Below are 26,637 nucleotides of genomic sequence, written 5' to 3'. Positions count from 1 at the left end.
AAACATGTTTTCAGACATTTTAGCAAATGTATTGAAAATTGAATACATAAATATCTCAGTTACATAAGCATTCACACCCCTGTTAGAATCCCATTTGGCAGTGATTACAGCTGTGAGTCATTCTCGGTAAGTCTCTAAGAGCTTTGAATAACTGGATAGTACAATATTTTACAGCCGGCTGTATCACAACCGGCTGTGATTGGGAGTCCCCTAGGTCGGCGCAAAATTGGCCCGGCGTCGTCCGGGTTTGGCCGGTGTAGGCCGTCATTGTAAATAAGAATTAGTTCTTAACTGACTTGCCTAGTTAAATAAAGGTTAACATTTTTTTTAAACAATTAAAAGCTCTGTCAAGTTGGTTGTTGATCACTGCTAGACAGCCGTTTTCAAGTCTTGCCATAGATTTTTAAGTTGATTTAATTCAAAACCGTAACTAGGCCACTCAGGAACATTCACTGTCTTCTCAGTAAGCAACTCCAGTGTAGATTTGGCTTTGTGTTTTAGGTTATTGTCCTGCTGAAAGGTGAATTTGTCTCCCAGTGTCTGTTGGAAAGCAGACAACCAGGTTTCCTCTGCTTTTTTTTTATTTTTACCCATCTACCAATAGGTGCCCTTCTTTGTGAGGTATTGTAAAACCTCCATGGTCTTTGTGGTTGAATCTGTGTTTGAAATTCACTGCTGGACTGAGGAACCTTACAGATGTGTGGGGTATAGAAATAAGGTAGTCATTCCAAAATCATGTTAAACACTTTTATTGGAGTTCATGCAACTTATTATGTGACTTGTTAAGCACAATTTTACACCTGAACCTATTTAGGCTTGCCATAACAAAGGAGTAAAATACTTACTGACTCAAGACATTTCAGCTTTTAATTTTGAATGAATTAGTAAAACATAATTCCACTTTGACATTATGTTGTATTGTGTCTAGGCCAGTGACACAAAATCTCAATTTAACCCATTTTAAATTCGGGCTGTAACACAACAAAATGTGGAAAGTCAAGGAGTTTGAATACTTTCTGAAGTCACTGTACCCCTGCGCATGCATAATCCTGGAGAGGGAACACCAGCTTTATAATCAGATTTTTCAGAAAACAGTTGTTTTAATAATGTTAGAACCTTTTTCCTGTAGTACAAAAATCATATACTTTACAGTACAATGTACAAGCCCTAACAAATTCCTTTAGAAATACAAAAATAAATTGCTCAATACACAACATACAGTACAAAGGTATGGTGTACCGTCTCATTCATCCATCCAAATACAGAACACGTTTTATTTTTGAATTGCTAGATGATATTACCAGTTTAAATGTAGAAAAATATACATTCAGGTCCATAGACTGTATAGGAAAACCCTCTCTAAAGCCAGTAATAACAGATGTGTCAATGGCTTTGTAACTTATAATTGCACTGTATACATCTGTGTATCTTCCCACTTTGATCTTGATTTATAGCTGACAAGCACGTTCTTGTCTAACGTTACCAAACAGCCAATGCAGCTGGATGATGACTAGCAGGTTAGGATTGTAACCTGTAACCTTGTGATCTGTTGTTTTATCGGTTATAACACGGTCTTCAAAACAGAGACCCCCAAGTGCAACAGATGGTTCTTATCGGTACAATAACACAAGAGCAACACGAAGGGCTGCATGAAGTCCTTTGCTTGGTGAAGAAGTCCACCACTGACTAGAGTTGCAGGTAGTTGGGTTCATGGTGACATTGTTATAGTAGTGTTTCTGTATTGTAGTGTGTGTGATGGCATTTAAAATATGAATTCCAATCAGGAACCAACAGGTAGTTTCCACTTGACTGAGTAAGCTCAGAACAACAGTTACAGCTACAATGCCACTAAAACAGTGTGGAGATTTTCTCCTCAAATTATAATCTTAGTCACAGGTGGCTGGTGGCACCTTAATTGGGGAGGTGGTGCTTATAGTAATGGCTGGAACAGAATTAATGGAACGTATAAAACACTTGGTTTATATGACTTTCAACACCATTCCATTTATTCCATTCCAGCCATTATTATGAGCCGTCCTCCCCTCACCAGCCTCCTGTGATCTTAATTTTTTTTGACGTCTCCCTCCACATCCAGGTACCACAATGTTTAGGTGCATGCGTAGGTTTCCATTGTGTGTTTGTGTTTTAAAGAGCAACTGGTGGGTGAACAACGCAGCATCCACTTCCTGTATAGGCTTCTGTTTGGGCACACTGTGTAGCTGTATGGGGTTATCACAACCGGCGTCTCAGACAGTATCCCAAATGTCAAAAGTAGTGCACTATATAGGGAATAGGGTGCCATTTGGGACACAGACAGGCACAACATGGACCTTCGAGCCAGCGAAGTCCAGGTGTCCACAGCCATATTATTATTATGTCCATATTATGCCTTCTTTATGACATTTCAAACAACAACAATAAAAAAACATAGAAAACGTTGGGTGAAGTAAACCGAGGCGCACTCGCCACAACAACTCAACACGGTTGGAATGTCCAGTTTACAGTCTTAGTTCTAGAACAGAATGTCCAATCTTAATCCATGGCTTTCAATGGTCTCTCAATGCAGAGTTAACTTAGTGCAAATCAGTTCTGGAAGGTTTTTGTGAATACAAGAAGAGTTGCTTAATTCACATTTTCATTTCTTCCACCTGGCTTGATGTTTAGTCATCATTCTTACAACATCAGCCTTTTGATGTGGTGATATTGCTGCAAGTGCACCACTACAGACTTGCTGAAGAGAGAAATATATCTGAACTTGATGCTCTCATCAAAAACACCTGTAGCTATATCTGTCACAATCATAGATCATTCACCTGTCTTTTTGAGGTTTTGCTCTTAGGCTTAGTTCATTGGCCAGAAGAGAGTTATAGATGTAGGCTAGTCTGCCGGAGGCCATCGGAGTGGAGCTGCCAAACAGGAAGTGATGCAGTTTTCAGGTGGCCATATTGAGCACTCCTGTTGTCCACCACTTCAATTTGAAGTTCACTCCATAGAAATACAATTACTTGAAGGGACAAAGCCCCTAATTCTATGGTTTACTCTCTCAAACACAGAGCTGCCCATAGGGTCCCTCAGGCCTGTCTTTTCAGGAGGCCATATGGAGCACTTATGTTGTCCATCTTCGGGAGATCCCTGTCCATCACAGAGCTATCCACTTTAGGCTCTTTAGACCTTGAAGAGCTTGGGGTAGAGAGTCTTTATGGGTGACTGAGCCGTGATGATGTTCCCAGAGGAGATCGTCGTCTCCAGGCCTTCCAGCTTCTGCGATGCCACCTCCGTCTTACTGAAGCTACACTCCAGGAACGGCACCCCCATCCTCTTCACCTGCCCGTCCTTGGTCATGAGACACGGGCGGCAGAGCAGTTTTAAAATAGCGCGACGCATGTCTTTGCTGGTCAGGGTGTATATTATGGGGTTGAGGAGCGAGTTCACCATGGCAACGCCCAGGAAGTAGTCCGCCTTGAGGAGCAGTCGGCAGCGGCGGGCGGGGCAGAATGAGTCTAGGCCGAGGAGGAGGAAGAGCGGCAACCAACAAGCGATGAAGACGCCGAGTACAATAGTGACCGTCTTGAGGAGCGCCATGTACTTCTGGGATTTCCTGGCGAGGCCTTTGCGAAGACTTCCCTTTGCTCCTCCGAGGCGTTGGCGCTGGGTGTTAGTGCGCACGATACGGAAGACGCGGGCGTAGAGAACGACGATGGCGAGGAGCACGCCGCTAAACACGGACACGCAGCACAGGATGTAAGACTTGGCGTAGAGCGGGAGAATCGTGGAACAACGGTCCAGATGACCCATACAGTTCCAGCCCAGGACGGGGAGCACACCCAGCAGCCCTGCTAACGCCCAGCTCCCCCCGATCAGAGCCAGCATCCGACCCTTCTTTGCCCCGTGGTATGGTTTCATTGTCACCATGGTAACGTGGCGTTCTATAGCGATGGCCAATAGGCTGATGACGGAGGCGGCTAATGTGATAAAGACGCCTCCTTCCCTCAGAAACCAGAGTATTGGAGTTAGTCTCAGTGTATTAGGACCAGACGTGATGATATTGGCCATGTAGGTGACACCAGCCAGCAGGTCCGACAGAGTCAGGTTACCTAGGAAGAAAAAATAGAAAATTAATGGAATTGCATATGGTGGATTTTTTAAAATTATAATGTAACATAACATTTTTTTAAGTTATATAAAGTATAGTCATAGTAATAAAGTTGTCCTCTGAAGAAAGGGGGGTGGATGTAGGACAAAAAACAACAACAACGGTTACCTAGGAGATAGTACATGGGCAGGTGGAACTTCTTATTGGTCCAGATGGCTATTAGAACCACAGCATTCTCCAGGATGATAAGAAGACACACTACCAGGAAGGCTATGGCTTCAGGTTTTAACCCCTCACGATACCGGTCTGTCTGGAGCTTGCCTGTGTAGTTGTAGTGGGTCACAATGACGTCATTGTTCTGGTAATCCCAGAAGAATTGGAGCAGGCTTGGAGAGGAGGTGTTGGTGGGTAGAGAGTCTATAGATTCAGTGGGGAAGGCCCCAGCGTAGGCAGCACGGGAGGTTTCCATCTCCATGTTTCTGTACAGTTTGTTAAATCTTCTTTAGTGAACTCTTTGATTGACTTTTTAATACCTTATTCTAGGTATTAATTAACACATAGTTGAACTTGTCATGCTTCAGTTACCGATCAATACCAGTTGGTATGGGGGCTCTCTGTGAGTTTCGCTCCATAGAATGACAGAACTATAATCCAATAGACAAGAAGACGTAAATTGCAGCTGAGCCAGGAAGTGGTTCTATTTCCCCACGTCTCTGATCACAGGTGTTATGCTTGTCAATGCCACCAGGGGGTGATCATGTACTCTGTTTGAAGGGGTCTTGATTGAGCAGCTTATTGTCCAATTCCTGTGAATTAAATAATACAGAGGACATTAGGGTGAGAACAGTACAGTATGACTAATTACAAATACATAATGAAAAACAAATAAACAAACAAATAAAAAAGAACTCAAAACATTTATCTACATTTTAATTCTCATTAAATTAGCCCATTGAAGGCAATCTTTAATTCGTTGCCCTAAAACGTTTGCTGTAGTGATTCATTTTTCATTAAAACATTGGGGTTATGGGAAGTGTGGAGCAGAGTCGACATAGCGACACATGCGCTTAGTTTAAAACACATAGTGACAACACCACTTGGTGTAGAAGTTTTGACTGAGTTAGCGAGTACCTAAAGAGGCCATGTGAAATGTTTCAAGCTCTTTCTTTAACTACCTTAATTATGTTTAAAGAGTGAGTTAATCATGTGAGCGATATTAGACATTCAGCGTCATAACAGTGCGTGCGAAAAGTTGGCACACGCGGACACTTTCACCTGCCAGCTTCGTCATAGCACAGTCGGGGTGAAATGTCTGTAGGTTGGAGTAAATTTGAGTTGCTCATGTTTCCAGAACGAAATCAGTGTAAAATGTATGGAATTTAATCTGGAATGCTTTCATAAATAATGCCTTGTCAAAAGAAATCGAAACCAGAGTGGAGAGTGTCTTTGATCAGATAATGTTTATGTAAGAAAACCATTAAGTGTGATACGGGTCGCATTCCTTTGAGTCTTGTGTTTTGAGAATGGATTTTTTTCTTGCCTTGAGTCATATGTTAAGATTTAAAAAATGGTCTTGTCTGGAAACGTTAACTCTAATCTAATCTTTAGCCAATGACATTGGGGCAACAAACCTGAAGTTTCAAGGTTCAAACTATTGAATTGCTAGGAATTAGAATATTCAATTTAAAAGGATTTCTATGTTTCAAATAAGCAACAAAAAAATGCACAGCCTACACAAATTTCACAATATAGGCTGGATATAATAGGATACATATAGATAAATCTGTAACTGTTCTTAAAAATATGATAGTGACAGTTGTTGTATCTCACTGTACATTGCCATGGAATCACATCCCACTAAGCAAAATTGGTTCAAAGACGTATTTCTAATGTCTTGTGCTCATATGCCTACATTGCCAATTCAGTTCATTGACCGGTAATTACCCCAATCACGTCAGATATTTTTCAGAACTGATCTAATTGGTCAAAAGATTGGACTGTCTGTCTAAATTCAGCCTAATTGCCGTACGCTGATTACCCCAATAACGTCTCATTGGGATGTGCATGGTCTGTAAAGTTCCCACGGTCCACAGACCAAAAATAAGTTAACGGCCTGTGCATTCCACACAAAATTGCATAGGCTACATACATGTCAGACGAAATCTAATAAACAGAAAGTGAAATTGGATAAAACCGAATTCAAACATGTTCTGAGAAGAGATTCAGCACACTGCAGACACCCTTATCTTTTCCAATAGACATAAAGACGCAATTCGAGCGCGTAAAAGCAACGCATCCAATGACCGCGTTTTGGTAAAACGCTTTCTATTAACATTGACCAGCAATACGACATTGCATCTGTGAATACAGATATGAAATAAACCTACCTTGAATATTATTTGGAGAGATCTTATCAATGCGTTGAAGAGAATCCACACTAACCACCGCACAAAAGTGAACTGACAAGCAAGACACCGGAGCAGCAGAACCTAACTTGAAACATCCAGGGGGGTTGGTCTTAGCCCAATCTCTCTCTCTCTCTCTCTCTCTCTCTCTCTCTCTCTCTCTCTCTCTCTCTCTCTCTCTCTCTCTCTCTCTCTCTCTCTCTCTCTCTCTCTCTCTCTCTCCTCTCTCTCTCTCTCTCTCTCTCTCTCTCTCTCTCTCTCTCTCCACACTATCCATCGATGTTTTCAACTTTAAAAAATACAGGGAGCAAGCAGTACAGGCAGGGAAAAGTGAGGGGGCAAGAGAATAGCATATTGTTGATGATTTGTGGTTCCTTGAATTTTTTTGGCAATAGAAATATAATTCATAGAATTTACCCACAGAACATATGGCTGGATTCTATAGTCTAATACTCATTTGATTATTTATTAGGGTGCTTGTTTCACAGAGACAGAACACATGAAACAGTTGTACCTCGCCGGCTTGATTATAGTAAGTAGTTACTGTTAACATCATCTGGAAGTGTAAATAAATTCAATGTTTATGTAGTGTTATAGACCAGCCTTATTCCAGAGATTGTCAGAAATGCTAGTAACATGCTCAGACCTGCTATGTGTTATCACCTGCCAAACCGCTCCAGGCATTGGCTACAGATTGAACCAGGTCTGTTGGAACAGAACAGAACGTGGCTACAGATTGAACCAGGTCTGTTGGAACGGAACAGAACGTGGCTACAGATTGAACCAGGTCTGTTGGAACGGAACAGAACGTGGCTACAGATTGAACCAGGTCTGTTAACACTGAGAGTGCCCGGCCAACCACTGTAATGTAATGTCCCATGATTGGGATGTCTGGCTTAAAGCATGTATCATACGTGTGTGTGGGTGCTTACATATTGGCTACAGGGCTGTGAGCATACCTTTGGAGAGGCAGGTGCTCAAAGATACTCATCCCACTGTCAGAAAGCTACCTAGCCTAAGCTACTGCTCACAGAGAGGGCAGTATATGGCCTATCAGCTGAGCATAGCGAATGTAGAGGATGTAGGCTAAATCAGCTAACTAGTTAGTTAACTAACTGTTAGCTATGCTGTTGTAACTATTGAACTAATCTTTACCTGTGATTGGAGTTTGTTCTGCTGCTATCATCAGCGTTGTAGGCCTACTTGAGAAACAGTCTGATTGAACCCTTCCCTGACCGTGAGAGACGACATACAACTTAAAAAGTAACCAGTGTGCTACTACTCCTACTACCGCTAGGTGTCAGTAGATTCTGCTTGTGCAACAGCAGGAGGATGGGGGCAGAGGAGCGGGGGAAGGGGGAATTTTCCAACATTAGATAATGAGAAATTAGCTCAACTAATGGGAAATTCTTTACAGAACAGCAGAGAAAAGAGACAAAAGTTCAATCAACATGTATTAATACAAAAATGCTACCGATCTAAAAGAGCACTTTTCTCATAGAACCCTTAGAACCCTATCTGTGCACGTGCCTGCTTGGACACACACACACACACACACACACACACACACACACACACACACACACACACACACACACACACACAGCTAAATGAAAGGGAAAGGGGGATACCTAGTCAGTTGCACAACTGAATGCATTCAACCGAAATGTGCATTTAACCCAACCCCTCTGAATCAGCTATGTCTTACTATACTTGTGAGGACTTTATGGAGACCAGCATGCCTAACCCTTTTCCCTAACCCCTAAACCTAACCCTAACTTTAACCCCTAAACCTAACCACTAACCCTAATTCTAACCTTAACTCTAAACCTAACCTAAGTGAGGACTGGCAAAATGTCCTCACTTCTCTCAATTTTTGGTTTACTATTCTTGTAAGGACTTTTGGTAATCACAAGTATACTAAAACATGTACAAACACACTGTACACACTGTACACACTGTACACACACACACACACATTTACATTTACGTCATTTAGCAGACGCTCTTATCCAAATTGGTGCATTCACCTTATGATATCCAGTGGAACAACCACTTCACAATAGTACATCTATATTTATTTTTTTTTGGGGGGGGGGTAGAAGGATTACTTTATCCTATCCTAGGTGTTCCTTAAAGAGGTGGGGTTTCAGGTGTCTCCGGAAGGTGGTGATTGACTCCGCTGTCCTGGCGTCGTGAGGGAGCTTGTTCCACCATTGGGGTGCCAGAGCAGCGAACAGTTTTGACTGGGCTGAGCGGGAACTGTGCTCCGCAGAGGTAGGGGGGCCAGCAGGCCAGAGGTGGATGAACGCAGTGCCCTTGTTTGGGTGTAGGGCCTGATCAGAGCCTGAAGGTACGGAGGTGCCGTTCCCCTCACAGCTCCGTAGGCAAGCACCATGGTCTTGTAGCGGATGCGAGCTTCAATTGGAAGCCAGTGGAGTGTGCGGAGGAGTGGGGTGATGTGAGAGAACTTGGGAAGGTTGAACACCAGATGGGCTGCGGCGTTCTGGATGAGTTGTAGGGGTTTAATGGCACAGGCAGGGAGCCCAGCCAACAGCGAGTTGCAGTAATCCAGACGGGAGATGACAAGTGCCTGGATTAGGACCTGCGCCGCTTCCTGTGTAAGGCAGGGTCGTACTCTGCGAATGTTGTAGAGCATGAACCTACAGAATCGGGTCACCGCCTTGATGTTAGTGGAGAACGACAGGGTGTTGTCCAGGATCACGCCAAGGTTCTTAGCACTCTGGGAGGAGGACACAATGGAGTTGTCAACCGTGATGGCGAGATCATGGAACGGGCAGTCCTTCCCTGGGAGGAAGAGCAGCTCCGTCTTGCCGAGGTTCAGCTTGAGGTGGTGATCCGTCATCCACACACACACGCACACACACACACACACACACACACACACACACACACACACACACACACACACACACACACACACACACACACACACACACACACACACACACACACACACACACACACACAGAATCCATATAAGTCAGTCTTCGACTCAAACTTGGGAGGTGAATGTAACACCTGAACGTTGATCTGCATATCATTCAAATGAGAGGTTCCACCAACTGTTTGTCGACGGTTGTATTATGGATATCCTGCTCTAATCCTGTTGGCTGTTCCAACAGTCTACCTGTAGCGTACATAAAAACACCTGGGTTCAAATAATATATGTATCCTTTCAAATACTTTCAGCATTTGTCAGAGCCTGCCTGAAGTACTAGATGGGCGGGGTTTGCACTTTTGCAAGTACTCCGTTAGTTCCATAGCGCCAGGCAATCTCAATCAACCACAGCTTAAGTATTTGTAAGAAAACGACTACTAATTGAACCCAGGTCTAGTACATATAACCAGGTGAGCCCAAGAGACAATGCCTTTCCCCTCCTCACAAACTACTGTTTGTTTATGGGATTAGCGTTAGCTGGGAGCTACCCTGATCACCCTCCCAGGGGGATTAAGTCTGGTTCCTGTGTGTGTGTGTGTGTGTGTGTGTGTGTGTGTGTGTGTGTGTGTGTGTGTGTGTGTGTGCGTGGGCGTGTGCGTGCGCGTGCGTGTGCGTGCGTGTGTGTGCGTGTGCGTGTGTGTGGGTGTGTTCTCATGTGATTGTCTTCTCAGCGTGTATGGACAGACGGGTCAAGTGCCTGCATTTCTCCTAGTCTGACAATGTCAGTTAAGGACGGCTCGTTGTCACACTGACACACATGAGAGGATCGACAGAGTAAACATTTATCATAGGCTGAGCCAACATGAGAAAGGCCAGTCTGCTTGTCTTCAAGGAATAACAGAAAATGCAGCAAAGACTAGGTCTACATCCCAAAACAGCACCCTATATTTCTCTATATAGGGAATAGGGTGTCATTAGGGATGCACACTAAGTGTCCAAAAGGCTGTGAAGTATTTGCAGTTAATCGTGTTTAGTCCCAGGATCCTTAGCTTAGTGATGAGCTTTGAGGGCAATATGGTGTTGAACGCTGAGCTGTAATAAATGAATAGCATTCTCACGTAGGTGTTCCTTTGTCCAGGTGGGAAAGGGCAGTGTGGAGTGCAATAGAGATTGCATCATCTGTGGATCTGTTTGGGCGGTATGCACATTGGAGTGTGTCTAGGGTTTTTTGGATAATGGTGTTAATGTGAGCCATTACCAGCCTTTCAAAGCACTTCATGGTTACGGACGTGAGTGCTACAGGTCTGTAGTCATTTAGACAGGTTGCCTTAGTGTTCTTGGGCACAGTGACTATGGTGATCTGCTTGAAACATGTGGTATTACAGACTCAATCAGGGACATGTTGAAAATGTTAGTGAAGACACCTGCCAGTTGGTCAGTTGGTAGTGCGTACGGCCCAGTACATCACTGCAGCCAAGCTGCCTGCCATCCAGGACCTCTACACCAGGCTGTGTCAGAGGAAGGCCCTAAAAATTGTCAAAGACCCCAGCCACCCCAGTCATAGAATGTTCTCTTTACTACCGCATGGCAAGCGGTACCGGAGTGCCAAGTCTAGGACCAAAAGGCTTCTCAACAGCTTTTACCCCCAAGCTATAAGACTTCTGAACAAGTATTCAAATGGCTACTCGGACTATTTGCATTGTCCCGCCCCCCCCAACCCCTCTTTAACGCTGCTGCTACTCTCTGTTTATCATATATGCGTAGTCATTTTAACTGTACATTCATGTACATACTACCTCAATTAGCCCGACCAACCAGTGCTCCCGCAGATTGGCTACCCGGACTATCTGCATTGTGTCCCGCCCCTCGCCCCCCGCCCCCCCACCACCCGCCAACCCCCTCTTTTACGCTGCTGCTACTCTCTGTTTATCATATATGCATAGTCACTTTAACCATACCTACATGTACATACTACCTCAATCAGCCCAACTATCCGGTGCCTGTATATAGCCTCGCTACTGTTATAGCCTCGCTACTGTTATAGCCTCGCTACTGTTATAGCCTCGCTACTGTATATAGCCTCGCTACTGTTATAGCCTCGCTACTGTATATAGCCTCGCTACTGTATATAGCCTCGCTACTGTTATAGCCTCGCTACTGTTATAGCCTCGCTACTGTTATAGCCTCGCTACTGTTATAGCCTCGCTACTGTATATAGCCTCGCTACTGTTATAGCCTCGCTACTGTTATAGCCTCGCTACTGTATATAGCCTCGCTACTGTTATAGCCTCGCTACTGTTATAGCCTCGCTACTGTATATAGCCTCGCTACTGTTATAGCCTCGCTACTGTATATAGCCTCGCTACTGTTATAGCCTCGCTACTGTATATAGCCTCGCTACTGTTATAGCCTCGCTACTGTATATAGCCTCACTACTGTTATAGCCTCGCTACTGTTATAGCCTCGCTACTGTTATAGCCTCGCTACTGTATATAGCCTCGCTACTGTTATTTTTCACTGTCTTTTTACTGTTGTTTTTATTTCTTTACTTATCTATTGTTCACCTATTACCAATTTTTTTATTAAAAATCGCACTGTTGGTTAGGGCCTGTAAGTAAGCATTTCACTGTAAGGTGTACACCTGTTCTATTCGGCGCACGTGACAAATGATTTATATGGCTATTACATTGTATTTCCCTGTTTAGATGTATTCCAGTTCATTGTGCAGTTGTAGCCCAGTACTGAAGATGATGGTGCTATGCTTTGTAGTACACGTGCAGGGGCACAACTTTGTATTCCCAAATTAGTACAGTCACGTTTTATTGCACTGTATGGTCCTGTATTGCATTATGTCATAGCCATGCATATTGTTTAGAAGAGATGTGTGTTGGAGATTGTATTCTGTCATTCTTCAGCATTATTAAACCACCTCAACTGGAACCCTGTCGGTCATCTGTGCCCTTACCAGCACACGGGAGAGAACACAGAAAGTAGAACCTAACCTGAAGAATATACAGCACACGGGAGAGAACACAGAAAGTAGAACCTAACCTGAAGAATATACAGCACACGGGAGAGAACACAGAAAGTAGAACCTAGCCTGAAGAATATACAGCACACGGGAGAGAACACAGAAAGTAGAACCTAACCTGAAGAATATACAGCACACGGGAGAGAACACAGAAAGTAGAACCTAACCTGAAGAATATACAGCACACGGGAGAGAACACAGAAAGTAGAACCTAACCTGAAGAATATACAGCACACGGGAGAGAACACAGAAAGTAGAACCTAACCTGAAGAATATACAGCACACGGGAGAGAACACAGAAAGTAGAACCTAACCTGAAGAATATACAGCACACGGGAGAGAACACAGAAAGTAGAACCTAACCTGAAGAATATACAGTCTCCCAGTCCTCACTTACACTAGGCGTTTCAAACTTATTCCGAGACCTTGGGGAAATTAAGACATCCTCCCCACCATTGCGATGCCATCACAAAAGACATGCATGAACAGAAGCATGGTGACTCAAGCTAATTTGTGTCATTTTGTGGTTTGGCGATTTCTGTATTTGAGCCACATTTTAAATCTGGTTGCTTGCGTGAGTGTTTCCTCGCTATTGTGTGTATGTGTGTGTTTTCACGCTCAGACACTCATGCACACACACACACAAAAGGTGCAGTGAAATGGCTCATGCGTTTAAAAAAAAAAGAGATATTTCACCTTTATTTAACCAGGTAGGCAAGTTGAGGACAAGTTCTCATTTACAATTGCGACCTGGCCAAGATAAAGCAAAGCAGTTCGACACATACAACAACACAGAGTTACACATTGAGTAAAACAAACATACAGTCAATAATACAGTAGAAAAATAAGTCTATATACAATGTGAGCAAATGAGGTGAGATAAGGGAGGTAAAGGCAAAAAAAGGCCAAGGTGGCAAAGTAAATACAATATAGCAAGTAAAACACTGGAATGGTAGATTTGTAGTGGAAGAAAGTGCAAAGTAGAAATACAAATAATGGGGTGCAAAGGAGCAAAATAAATAAATAAATACATAAATACAGTAGGGGAAGAAGGACTATGTACAGGTGCAGTGATCTGTGAGCTGCTCTGACAGCTGGTGCTTAAAGCTAGTGAGGGAGATAAGTGTTTCCAGTTTCAGAGATTTTTGTAGTTCATTGCAGTCATTGGCAGCAGAGAACTGGAAGGAGAGACGGCCAAAGGAGGAATTGGCTTTGGGGGTGACCAGAGAGATATACCTGCTGGAGCGCGTGCTACAGGTGGGTGCTGCTATGGTGACCAGTGAGCGGAGATAAGGGGGGACTTTACCTAGCAGGGTCTTGTAGATGACCTGGAGCCAGTGGGTTTGGCGACGAGTATGAAGCGAGGGCCAACCAACGAGAGCGTACAGGTCGCAGTGGTGGGTAGTATATGGGGCTTTGGTGACAAAACGGATGGCACTGTGATAGACTGCATCCAGTTTATTGAGTAGGGTATTGGAGGCTATTTTGTAAATGACATTGCCGAAGTCGAGGATCGGTAGGATGGTCAGTTTTACGAGGGTATGTTTGGCAGCATGAGTGAAGGATGCTTTGTTGCGAAATAGGAAGCCAATTCTAGATTTAACTTTGGATTGGAGATGTTTGATATGAGTCTGGAAGGAGAGTTTACAGTCTAACCAGACACCTAGGTATTTGTAGTTGTCCACATATTCTAAGTAAGAACCGTCCAGAGTAGTGATGCTGGACGGGCGGGCAGGTGCAGGCACCGATCGGTTGAAGAGCATGCATTTAGCTTTATTTGTATTTAAGAGCAGTTGGAGGCCACGGAAGGAGAGTTGTATGGCATTGAAGCTTGTCTGGAGGGTTGTTCACACAGTGTCCAAAGAAGGGCCAGAAGTATACAGAATGATGTCGTCTGCGTAGAGGTGGATCAGAGACTCACCAGCAGCAAGAGCGACATCATTGATGTATACAGAGAAAAGAGTTGGCCCAAGAATTGAACCCTGTGGCACCCCCATAGAGACTACCAGAGGCCCGGACAACAGGCCATCGGATTTGACACATTGAACTCTATCAGAGAAGTAGTTGGTGAACCAGGCGAGGCAGTCATTTGAGAAACCAAGGCTATTGAGTCTGCCGATGAGGATGTGGTGATTGACAGAGTCGAAAGCCTTGGCCAGGTCAATGAATACGGCAGCACAGCATTGTTTCTTATCGATAGTGGTTACGATATCGTTTATGACCTTGAGCGTGGCTGAGGTGCACCCATGACCAGCTTTGAAACCAGATTGCATAGCGGAGAAGGTGCGGTGGGATTCGAAATGGTCGGTAATCTGTTTGTTGACTTGGCTTTCGAAGACCTTAGAAAGGCAGGGTAGGATAGATATAGGTCTGTAGCAGTTTGGGTCAAGAGTGTCCCCTCCTTTGAAGAGGGAGATGACAGCAGCTGCTTTCCAATCTTTTGTGTGTGTGTGTGTGTGTGTGTCCATGTTTACGTGCATGCTTGTGTGTGTCCCCATGTGTGTCTGTCTGCGTCATCACCACCAAATCACTCCAGTGCTGCTGTGGTGTGGGAGTGTGTCCCTATCAGGGGGTCATTACAGACTAATACCCTGTGATTGCCTGCCCTGTGAGTGAAAGCAGACAGAGGCCTTGAACATCATAGGGCCTCCGTGGGATGATGGTGTCTGTCTCATGTGGGGCGGATGAGTGATCTAACAGACAGGCAGGGCTGGTGAGTGTTGGGCTGAGGAAATGCAGTCTCCTTTTCGGTTTCTCTCCCTCTCTTTTTCTCTCTCACTGTCAGTCTTCTCATCTTATTCACTAACTCTCATTTGGTTGTCCTCCTCTCCCTGTTTCTCTCCCTCTCTCTCCCTCCCATACCCACTTTCCCTTTCTCTCTTATTTCTTTTATACATCAACACTGTGAAGTCATGTACTAGTAAAATAAATTCTCCAGCCCTTTGGCCCACACACACACTAGGATGCCGATCCCTTTCAGCTGAACAAGCTTCTCTCTTCCCTCTGAGCTGGGATTTGGATGTAGCCATGGCCTTGGTAGCCCTGGCGTTGTGGGCAGTTATGAGGTGAAGGAGGTGATTATTCTCGTTTGACCACAGTATCTCCCCTACACGGAGGTCGCCATGACGATGATGAGATCCAGGAAGTGAGGTCATAGTGAGGTTTCTATGATTTCTCTGGACTGGCAGAGGTAAATGGCCAGACATTTCGTCTCACTCACTAGTAGAAGTGCGTTTAAACTTTTTATGCCCTGATATTTAATGTCTATGTAGAGGGAGATGGTTGTCAAGAGGAGAACTGTCTACTTCCGGAGCGAGCAGTCGCACTTCGCTTCGCTCCACAGGTAATATTACACTTCTTTACATTACAACGGTTTGGTTTGTTTGATCTGAGCAATTTTTCTTAGCTATCAAAGATAATTGTGTAGTTTAGAGTAATTAGAGTAATTATCGAGGCTAGCTATTTTTTCGTCCTCCTAACGTAGTCAACACTGCTAGCTGCTAGCTGCTAGCTAGTCAACACTGCTAGCTAGCCAACCGCTACCGACTAGCAGCACTGTAGAAACTATTACATTACAACGGAACGACTTGATTAGTGTAGTGTTAGTTAGCTAGCTACATAGTTGTCTTTGTATCTAAGATAATTGTGTAGTTTAGAGTAATTATCGAGGTTAGCTAGCCAGCCGCGACACCTTGTCCAGACTCCAGACTTAGTCAACACACCTAGTCATCAAACCCACTGCTAGCTAGTGGGTTTGCTAGCTAGCCAACCGGTACCGACTAGCAGCGCTGTAGATACTAATACATTACAACGGAACGATTTGACTAGTGCAGTGTTAGCTAGCTAGCTACATAGTTGTCTTTGTCATAGCTTGATAATTGTGTAGTTTAGTAATTATCGAGGTTAGCTAGGTTAGCTAGCCAGCTATTTCCGTCCCCCGCGACGCCATTGTTCCATACCTAGCCAACTATTACCGACGAGCAGCATTGTAGAAACTAAATACATTACAAAGGAATGTCTTGATTAGTGTTATGTTATGTTAGCTAGCTACAAAGTTGCTTTTGTATAATAGCCAACCTCTACCGACTAGCAGCACTCTAGAAACTATTACATCACAACGGAACGACTTGATTAGTGTAGTGTTGTGTTAGTTAGCTAGCATTTTCGTCATTTTAGTCAATAAGATTTTCGCAACGTAAGCTTAACTTTCTGAACATTCGAGACGTGTAGTCCACTTGTCATTCCAATCTCCTTTGCATTAGCGTAGCCTCTTCTGTAGCTTGTCAACTATGTGTCTGTCTATCCCTGTTCTCTCCCCTCTGCACAGGCCATACAAACGCTTCACACCGCGTGGCCGCTGCCACTCTAACCTGGTGGTCCCAGCGCGCACGACCCACGTGGAGTTCCAGGTCTCCGGCAGCCTCTGGAACTGCCGGTCTGCGGCCAACAAGGCTGAGTTCATCTCAGCCTATGCTATCCTCCAGTCCCTAGACTTCCTGGCGCTGACGGAAACATGGATTACCACAGATAACACTGCTACTCCTACTGCTCTCTCCTCGTCTGCCCACGTGTTCTCGCATACCCCTAGAGCATCGAGCCAGCGGGGTGGTGGCACTGGAATCCTCATCTCTCCCAAGTGGACATTCTCTCTTTCTCTCCTCATTTGAATTCCATGCTGTCACAGTTACCAGCCCTTTCAAGCTTAACATCCTTATCATTTATCGCCCTCCAGGTTCCCTTGGAGAGTTCATCAATGAGCTTGACGCCTTGATAAGTTCCTTCCCTGAGGATGGCTCACCTCTCACAGTTCTGGGTGACTTTAACCTCCCCACGTCTACCTTTGACTCATTCCTCTCTGCCTCCTTCTTTCCACTCCTCTCCTCTTTTGACCTCACCCTCTCACCTTCCCCCCCTACTCACAAGGCAGGCAATACGCTTGACCTCATCTTTACTAGATGCTGTTCTTCCACTAATCTCATTGCAACTCCCCTCCAAGTCTCCGACCACTACCTTGTATCCTTTTCCCTCTCGCTCTCATCCAACACTTCTCACTCTGCCCCTACTCGGATGGTATTGCGCCGTCCCAACCTTCGCTCTCTCTCTCCCGCTACTCTCTCCTCTTCCATCCTATCATCTCTTCCCTCTGCTCAAACCTTCTCCAACCTATCTCCTGATTCTGCCTCCTCAACCCTCCTCTCCTCCCTTTCTGCATCCTTTGATTTTCTCTGTCCCCTATCCTCCAGGCCGGCTCGGTCCTCCCCTCCTGCGCCGTGGCTCGACGACTCACTGCGAGCTCACAGAACAGGGTTCCGGGCAGCCGAGCGGAAATGGAGGAAAACTCGCCTCCCTGCGGACCTGGCATCCTTTCACGCCCTCATCTCTACATTTTCCTCTTCTGTCTCTGCTGCTAAAGCCACTTTCTACCACTCTAAATTCCAAGCATCTGCCTCTAACCCTAGGAAGCTCTTTGCTACCTTCTCCTCCCTCCTGAATCCTCCTCCCCCTCCCCCCCCTCCTCCCTCTCTGCGGATGACTTCGTCAACCATTTTGAAAAGAAGGTTGATGACATCCGATCCTCGTTTGCTAAGCCAAACGACACCGCTGGTCCTGCTCACACTGCCCTACCCTGTGCTTTGACCTCTTTCTCCCCTCTCTCTCCAGATGAAATCTCGCGTCTCGTGACGGCCGGCCGCCCAACAACCTGCCCACTTGACCCTATCCCCTCCTCTCTTCTCCAGACCATTTCCGGAGACCTTCTCCCTTACCTCACCTCGCTCATCAACTCATCCTTGACCGCTGGCTACGTCCCTTCCGTCTTCAAGAGAGCGAGAGTTGCACCCCTTCTGAAAAAACCTACACTCGATCCCTCCGATATCAACAACTACAGACCAGTATCCCTTCTTTTTTTTCTCTCCAAAACTCTTGAACGTGCCGTCCTTGGCCAGCTCTCCTGCTATCTCACTCAGAATGACCTTCTTGATCCTAATCAGTCAGGTTTCAAGACTGGGCATTCAACTGAGACTGCTCTTCTCTGTGTCACGGAGGCTCTCCGCACTGCTAAAGCTAACTCTCTCTCCTCTGCTCTCATCCTTCTAGACCTATCTGCTGCCTTTGATACTGTGAACCATCAGATCCTCCTCTCCACCCTCTCCGAGCTGGGCATCTCCGGCGCGGCCCACGCTTGGATTGCGTCCTACCTGACAGGTCGCTCCTACCAGGTGGCGTGGCGAGAATCTGTCTCCGCACCACGTGCTCTCACCACTGGTGTCCCCCAGGGCTCTGTTCTAGGCCCTCTCCTATTCTCACTATACACCAAGTCACTTGGCTCTGTCATATCCTCACATGGTCTCTCCTATCATTGCTACGCAGACGACACACAATTAATCTTCTCCTTTCCCCCTTCTGATAACCAGGTGGCGAATCGCATCTCTGCATGTCTGGCAGACATATCAGTGTGGATGACGGATCACCACCTCAAGCTGAACCTCGGCAAGACGGAGCTGCTCTTCCTCCCGGGGAAGGACTGCCCGTTCCATGATCTCACCATCACGGTTGACAACTCCCTTGTGTCCTCCTCCCAGAGTGCTAAGAACCTTGGCGTGACCCTGGACAACACCCTGTCGTTCTCCACTAACATCAAGGCGGTGACCCGATCCTGTAGGTTCATGCTCTACAACATTTGCAGAGTACGACCCTGCCTCACACAGGAAGCGGCGCAGGTCCTAGTCCAGGCACTTGTCATCTCCCGTCTGGATTACTGCAACTCGCTGTTGGCTGGGCTCCCTGCCTGTGCCATTAAACCCCTACAACTCATCCAGAACGCCGCAGCCCGTCTGGTGTTCAACCTTCCCAAGTTCTCTCACGTCACCCCGCTCCTCCGCTCTCTCCACTGGCTTCCAGTTGAAGCTCGCATCCGCTACAAGTCCATGGTGCTTGCCTACGGAGCTGTGAGGGGAACGGCACCTCCGTACCTTCAGGCTCTGATCAGGCCCTACACCCAAACAAGGGCACTGCGTTCATCCACCTCTGGCCTGCTGGCCCCCCTACCTCTGCGGAGCACAGTTCCCGCTCAGCCCAGTCAAAACTGTTCGCTGCTCTGGCACCCCAATGGTGGAACAAGCTCCCTCACAACGCCAGGACAGCGGAGTCAATCACGACCTTCCGGAGACACCTGAAACCCCACCTCTTTAAGGAATACCTGGGATAGGATAAAGTAATCCTTCTAACCCCCCCCCTAAAAGATTTAGATGCACTATTGTAAAGTGGTTGTTCCACTGGATATCATAAGGTGAATGCACCAATTTGTAAGTCGCTCTGGATAAGAGTGTCTGCTAAATGACTTAAATGTAAATGTGAATGTAAATGAGAACGTATTGTAACTGCTCACTCAAAAATCCTTAACTGTCATGGCATTTAATCCTTAACTCTCATGGCATTTAATCCTTAACTCTCATGGCATTTAATCCTTAACTCTCATGGCATTTAATCCTTAACTCTCGTGGCATTTAATCCTTAACTCTCATGGCATTTAATCCTTAACTCTCATGGCATTTAATCCTTAACTCTCGTGGCATTTAATCCCTAACTCTCATGACATTCAAGCCTTAACACTCATGGAATTTAATCCTTAACTCTCATGGAATTTAATCCTTAACTCTCATGGCATTTAATCCTTAACTCTCATGGCATTTAATCCTTAACTCTCATTTTATTGCACAATGTTGGTCTTAAAACAAAATAGCTATGTCCTATGTGTGAACCGGACCCACACTTGCTTGTCAGACCTATAAAACTATAAAACGTCAGGCCCATTTATTTCACTACTTCAGCTCTACATGTATAGAAACACAGCCTTATAGGCTCCAACCACCAGCTCTATAGCTACACAGCCTTATAGGCTCCAGCCACCAGCTCTATAGCTACACAGCCTTATAGGCTCCAGCCACCAGCTCTATAGCTACACAGACTTATAGGCTCCAGCCACCAGCTCTATAGCTACACAGCCTTATATGTTATAGCCACCAGCTCTATAGCTACACTGCCTTATTGGCTCCAACCACCAGCTCTATAGCTACACAGCCTTATAGGCTCCAGCCACCAGCTCTATAGCTACATTGCCTTATTGGTTCCAACCACCAGCTCTATAGCTACACAGCCTTATAGGTCATAGCCACCAGCTCTATAGCTACACAGCCTTATTGGCTCCAACCACCAGCTCTATAGCTATACAGAGTTATAGGTTATAGCCACCAGCTCTATAGAAACACAGCCTTATAGACTCCAGCAACCAGCTGTATAGCTACACAGCCTTGCTGGCTCCAACCACCAGCTCTATAGCTACACAGCCTTATTGGCTCCAGCCACCAGCTCTATAGCTACACTGCCTTATAGGCTCCAGCCACCAGCTCTATAGCTACATTGCCTTATTGGCTCCAACCAACAGCTCTATAGCTACACAGCCTTATAGGTTATAGCCACCAGCTCTATAGCTACACAGCCTTATAGGTTATAGCCACCAGCTCTATGGCTACACAGCCTTATTGGCTCCAATCACCAGCTCTATAGCTACAAAGCCTTATAGGTTATAGCCACCAGCTCTATAGCTACACAGCCTTATAGGTTATAGCCACCAGCTCTATAGCTACACAGCCTTATTGGCTCCAACCACCAGCTCTATAGTTACACAGCCTTATAGGTTATAGCCACTAGCTCTATAGCTACACAGCCTTATTGGCTCCAACCACCAGCTCTATAGCTACACAGCCTACATCCACCAGGTGCCCATGTCTTTAGAGAGACAGAGTATTTCTGATTGGCCAACAGTCCTATGTTGTGTTTTGTTATCTGTTTGGACCCCAGGAAGAGTAGCCGCTGACTTGGCAGCAGCTAATTGGGGATCCTAATAAAGTACTAAATACTAAATAAATACTATCCAGTATCCTTTATACAAAAACAAAATACCCAGGCACTCCCCATGTTTGGTAAATAAATTAAAAAGCCTTTTGGACAATCAGAATCCAGTCCCCCTCTTCACCACTCACCAGGTTATCATTCCTTCAGGCTATTGGCTTGTCCCCTGCGCCCCCCCATTCCCTCCCTGCCCCTCCACACACACACACTTAAATCCTTACTCACTGATAAGGCCTAACAACAGACCCCAGACCAGGTCACTAAAGATAAGAGTGCATTCCTTCCTCAACTGTTACCATCTGAGTGTTTTTCCATGTCTCTCTCTCTCTCTCTCTCTCTCTCTCTCTTTCTCTCCTTCCAGGTTACAATGGAAGCCCACATCGTTGTGCGTGATGTTTACTCTTTACATATTGGATCTCTCACTAGTTTAGTTTGGAGTTAGGTTACATGAACATGACCTGAGACCGTCATTATGTCGTTTCGTTTGGAGTTAGGTTACATGAACATGACCTGAGACTGTCATTACGTCGTTTCGTTTGGAGTTAGGTTACATGAACATGACCTGAGACTGTCATTACGTCGTTTCGTTTGGAGTTAGGTTACATGAACATGACCTGAGACTGTCATTAGGTTGTTTGTTTGGATTTTCCACCCCACTTGCAGAAGTTTGGAGTTCCACATGAGCCTCGGTTTATGAGGTTCAATTTCATTTGAAGTGGCTGCAGAGAAAGCACAGTGGCTTTTCGCAGGATGAGTTAAAGTAACTGTCAAGTGTTTCCAGATTTCTATAAAATATGACCTATAATTAATTATATTATAAGTTAAATAGTTTCCCTTCCAATTTTGTTTAATTAAGTATGTTAAAAAACATATTTTCTGTGTTGGAATGGTATATCATGTAACATGGGTCGTATAAAGGAGACCAAGGCACGGCGTGTAGAGTGCTCATATTTACTTTAATGATAACACTGGAAACAAAAACAACAAAACGACAACCAACAGTTCCGTCAGGTAACACATACAAAACGGAAAACAACTACCCACACCCACTCATGAAAAACAGGCTGCCTAAGTATGGCCTCCAATCAGAGACAACAATAGACAGCTGCCTCTGATTGGAAACCATACCTGGCCAAACATAGAAAACGAAAACATAGAATTAGAAATCTAGAAAACCCACATAGAAACAGAAAACCAAAACCACCCAAAACACCCCCCTGTCACGCCCTGACCACTCTACTATGGAAAATGACCTCTTACAAGGGTCAGGACGTGACATATCAGCCATAAAAAACATGAATGTGAGTAGACTGCTGATTGGCCAGCTCCTTCTCCTCAGGAGGATGACATCGTCCACTATGAGGGAATTACAAGCATTTTTTAAACGGTCTGTTTGAGATACAAGTTTGGGGTGTTTTTTTATAACATTTTTTCTCCAATTTATGCTTTAGCCACAAATATGAGTAAAGGATGAGTCAGCAACATTATTTGGGTATGAGTTAACAGAATATTAACTTTTAATAGTGAGATTTTCACTAGACAGTTACTTTAAGAAATTAGTTCAGAGAAAGTGGGTGGGTGCGGTAAGTGTCTTGTCTTCCACTACTGATATTGGGAGAGTGGTTTTGTGGGGATAGCAGGAAAGAATCCGCAAGCAGTGAGTCATCACAATTAGGCCTAAACCTAATTCTCCAGAGAAAATGGCCCCTACTGGCTCAATTATAGAGATAACAAGGAGATTACACCCTGGACAGAAAGAGAGAGAATCAGCCAGCACACCTTTAAAGTCCTTATCCATTCTCCTTTTCACCTCATTTAACACCAGATTTACTACTTGATTTAAGGTCTTACTCACATTGGCTACGGAGAGCATGTTCACACAGTCGTCCAGAACAGCTGGTGTTCTCACGCATGGTTCAGTGTTGCTTCAGGGTTGGGGTATAGGGTTTGAGCATAGCCTGAAGGTAGGGAGGGGAAGTTCCCTTGCTGCTCTGTAGGCAAGCACCATAGTCATGTTGTGGGTGCCACCTTCGACTGGAAACCAATGGAGTGTACGGAGGAGCGGGGTGACATGGGAGAACTTTGGAAAGTCTGGATTTAGTTTGGATGTAGTCAGCCCTGGCAGACCACAGTCTTAATGAGAAGCAGACCAGGGCCCTGTTGGGGTTTTGTGTGTGATACATTACACCCCTCTCGGCTCCACTGGACTGTGTAACACATCATAGAGACATACAGACAGGCCTCCACAGGGCACGCTGCGACTATGTTCACCTCAGGCCCCCTCATGTGGACACAGCCCATTAAATCTCACTCAATCCCCAAGATTGACGCCTGATGAGTCGCTCACTCCTCCCAGTTGCCAGATTTCACACTCATCCCCTATGGGACCTGTGTGGGTGTCAGTCGAAGACTTCCGACACAGTGAGCCCCAATGGACGCCGTTTCAATGACACATGGTGTTAATCAAAATAAATGAGAGGACGACACAATAAAACACCACACCACACAGCTGTGCAGGCCTGATCCCCTGTGGATCTCAACTCTTGAGGATTGTGTTGCTTGAGAGTAATTCCTGGTATTTTCTCTTTCTAATGCCCCATGGAATTCCATCTCTCTTTACCCCTTTTAGTTGAAAAGAAACTAGAAAGCAGCAATAATGTAAATGAAAGCCAGACTCAGACCTAGAATACATCCCAAATGGCACCCTATTCCCTATATATATAATGCACTACTTTTGACCAGAGCCCCATGCGCCCTGGTCAAAAGAAGTGCACTATAAAGGGAATAGGCTGCCATTTGGTGCTCAGGCTCAGTGTTTGTCCTCTCCTGTATCCTGAGCTAATTTGTTGAACATGCAACCAAGAAGACCGATAAGGTGAAAGGCTGAACTAGCAGAAAGCCAAGACATGCTCCAGCCTGAAACTCTCCTTTCGCCCCAGTCTCTTTTGTTTAGGAAGTAGAAGTGCTTTATATGCTGTAGTTCCGGATGGATGGGCAATATGTATGGCCGAGCACAACCCCAGACACGCAAATGGAGGCTAGCCAAAACGTTAGCGTGACTGGAAAGGATTTGAAGTGAATTCTGAGTTGCTCTCACTTCCTTTTTTCCCTTTCAAGTACTTTCTTAAAAGCATGTTCCTTCCAATTCCAATATCCATATAAAAAGGGGGGATTTGAGCGAAGGCAAATTAGCTCCTCGCATCCGTTACAACGCTGACTCCATTCCTTCCTATTGGTGGTCTGGTGTCGTCGTGATATTCTTGTCATGTTCCCAATAGAGTGAGAGTGAGAGCACGGGCAGACCTGGGTTCAAATAGTATTTTACAATATTTCAAGTACTTTAGCTGTACTTGAGTGTGAGACTCTGGCAGGCTGCAGCGAGCAGGGCTCTGGAGCTTTTCTCTAGCACGCCAGGGTCATTAGCTGAGGTTTGGATGGCTCTTCAAAAAATATGACAGATATCAAAAAGAATGATGATGATGATGTACCATGAAACTCAAACTTTGGTTTATTACTCAACAAACCGACCAACCCTCAAAAAACCATTAACTCTCCTGGCATTCGATAGAAATGCCCATGGCAGAACATGAGTGGTTTCTTCAACAATTGGATTCTCTGTAGAACCCCATAAACACTATTCTACTGTACTTGTGAGGGAGGTTTGTGGGATGTTTTGAGCATGTCTAGTAAAATGTAAAACAACAATGCGAGAGCTAATTCAAAGTTTATGCAGCAGAACATTTCAGACTTGGGAGAATCAATAAGAAAGATGGGAGCAAAACAAATAAAGATGGTTCTTCAACAAGAGTTACTATGAAAAGAAAGAGGGTTCTTCTATGACAAGAGTTACTACAACATGTGTCCTTGATTTGAAGCGAGTCAACACTCTTGGAACTCGTTCAACTGATGGCGTGTGTGTGTTATCCATAAATGATTTAGTCTCGTCTCTCATTCAGTACTTTGCTGGATTGTTACATTTTACCAGAATATCTTTTTTTAAAGCAGCAGGGAATATTTCAACCTCTCTGCACGTCTGTAATATGTCACATCGTCCTGGGAATGCCTAGCAACCAGGTGTCAACAGTTCAATGAGTGGACAAAAATAGAAACAAGCTACAAGGAACTGTTAAGATGTGTAGAAAAGAGAAGTTAAGAAGATCAATTAAGAACAAGCAACCCAAATAGAGTCTTCACACAAACAAGCTTCATGCTCACAATAAATTCAGTCATAACTTTAGTTGTGTAAGACATCATTTATAGCCCATTTGATAATGAGAAGGAAATACATGACATAACCTATACTTAGCATGCACTGTTATGATTGAGTTGAATATGGTCCTATCTCAGACTGTCACCCATAGAGATCTATAATAATCTCTATGGCCCCACATGAAAACAATTACGTTCACTATAGAATACTACAGTACTTACGATAGAATTCTATAGTAAACTGTAGCATACTGTGGCTACTGTACCACACACTGTAGTATCCCTCGATCATGTGTAGTACTTACTATAGAATGTGGTAGTAGCCCATGTGGCTTAGTAGCTATAGCATGACACTTTCAACACCAGGGTTCTGGGTTCAATTCCCATGGGGGACCAGTATGAAAGAGTATAACATGTATGCAGTCACTAGCGTAAGTTGCTCTGGATAAGAGCATCTGCTGAAATGTAAAAGTAGAATACTATAATAAATACTACAGTATTACCCCCCCCCCCCAACAAAAGAAAACACTGCAGTAAATGCAATAGTAATCTTCATAAAAACACCACAGTCTGCAAAAACAAATAATTTAACTGTAGAAAATATTACAGTATTTAATTTGCATATACCCTGTCCATTCCCATCTCCCCCATAGCCCAATTTATGCCACCCATAAGTGAAAAACGTATATGCCAAGTATAGACCATGTTGTGTTCCATACAGGTTATCAAAAAGTGCAGAAGCTCCTCTGAAGTATCCATTCAGACCCCAGTCCTACCTAGAGGTTATGGAAAATGTGCTCTTTGAGTATTTATCCAGTAGGTTTCCTCAAGGAGAAAGCCTCCACGTCTATTGCAAAGATAATAAAAACAAAACACTATAGTAAATAATACAGTACTGTCCGCAAAAACACTGAAGTAAATACTACAGAATATTACAATCTGCAAAAACACTACATGAATGACTATAGTATATATTACATGTATTTTACACCGTTATTTATACTATAGTTAACTGTAAACTAACTACGGTATACTAGATTAAATACTACAGGACTAAAGTCTGAAAAAAACCGACAGTGAATATTAC

General features: G+C 44.6%; 1 protein-coding gene and 1 non-coding gene across 2 annotated transcripts; one reads left to right on the top strand and one right to left on the bottom strand.

The window, feature by feature from the left end:
- Window positions 1-1,080: 1,080 nt before the first annotated feature.
- Window positions 1,081-6,592, bottom strand: LOC115147366 (sphingosine 1-phosphate receptor 1). The gene is made up of 3 exons (XM_029689577.1): window positions 6,481-6,592; window positions 4,262-4,899; window positions 1,081-4,094 (listed from the first exon to the last, which is right to left on the bottom strand). Exons 2-3 carry the CDS (start codon window positions 4,566-4,568, stop codon window positions 3,166-3,168), a joined length of 1,236 nt encoding a protein of 411 aa, XP_029545437.1. The 5' UTR covers window positions 4,569-4,899; window positions 6,481-6,592; the 3' UTR covers window positions 1,081-3,165.
- A 19,748-nt stretch (window positions 6,593-26,340) lies between these two features.
- On the top strand, window positions 26,341-26,393 carry LOC115148006 (U7 small nuclear RNA). Its single transcript, XR_003866581.1, has one exon. It is a non-coding gene; the product is annotated as a U7 small nuclear RNA (small nuclear RNA).
- Window positions 26,394-26,637: the final 244 nt, after the last annotated feature.

The sequence above is a fragment of the Salmo trutta genome, chromosome 14 (genome assembly GCF_901001165.1).
Source record: "Salmo trutta chromosome 14, fSalTru1.1, whole genome shotgun sequence".
NCBI classification, from domain to species: domain Eukaryota; kingdom Metazoa; phylum Chordata; class Actinopteri; order Salmoniformes; family Salmonidae; genus Salmo; species Salmo trutta.
The sequence above is the reverse complement of the archived record's forward strand: the minus strand, read 5'-3'. Positions and strand labels throughout refer to the sequence as shown.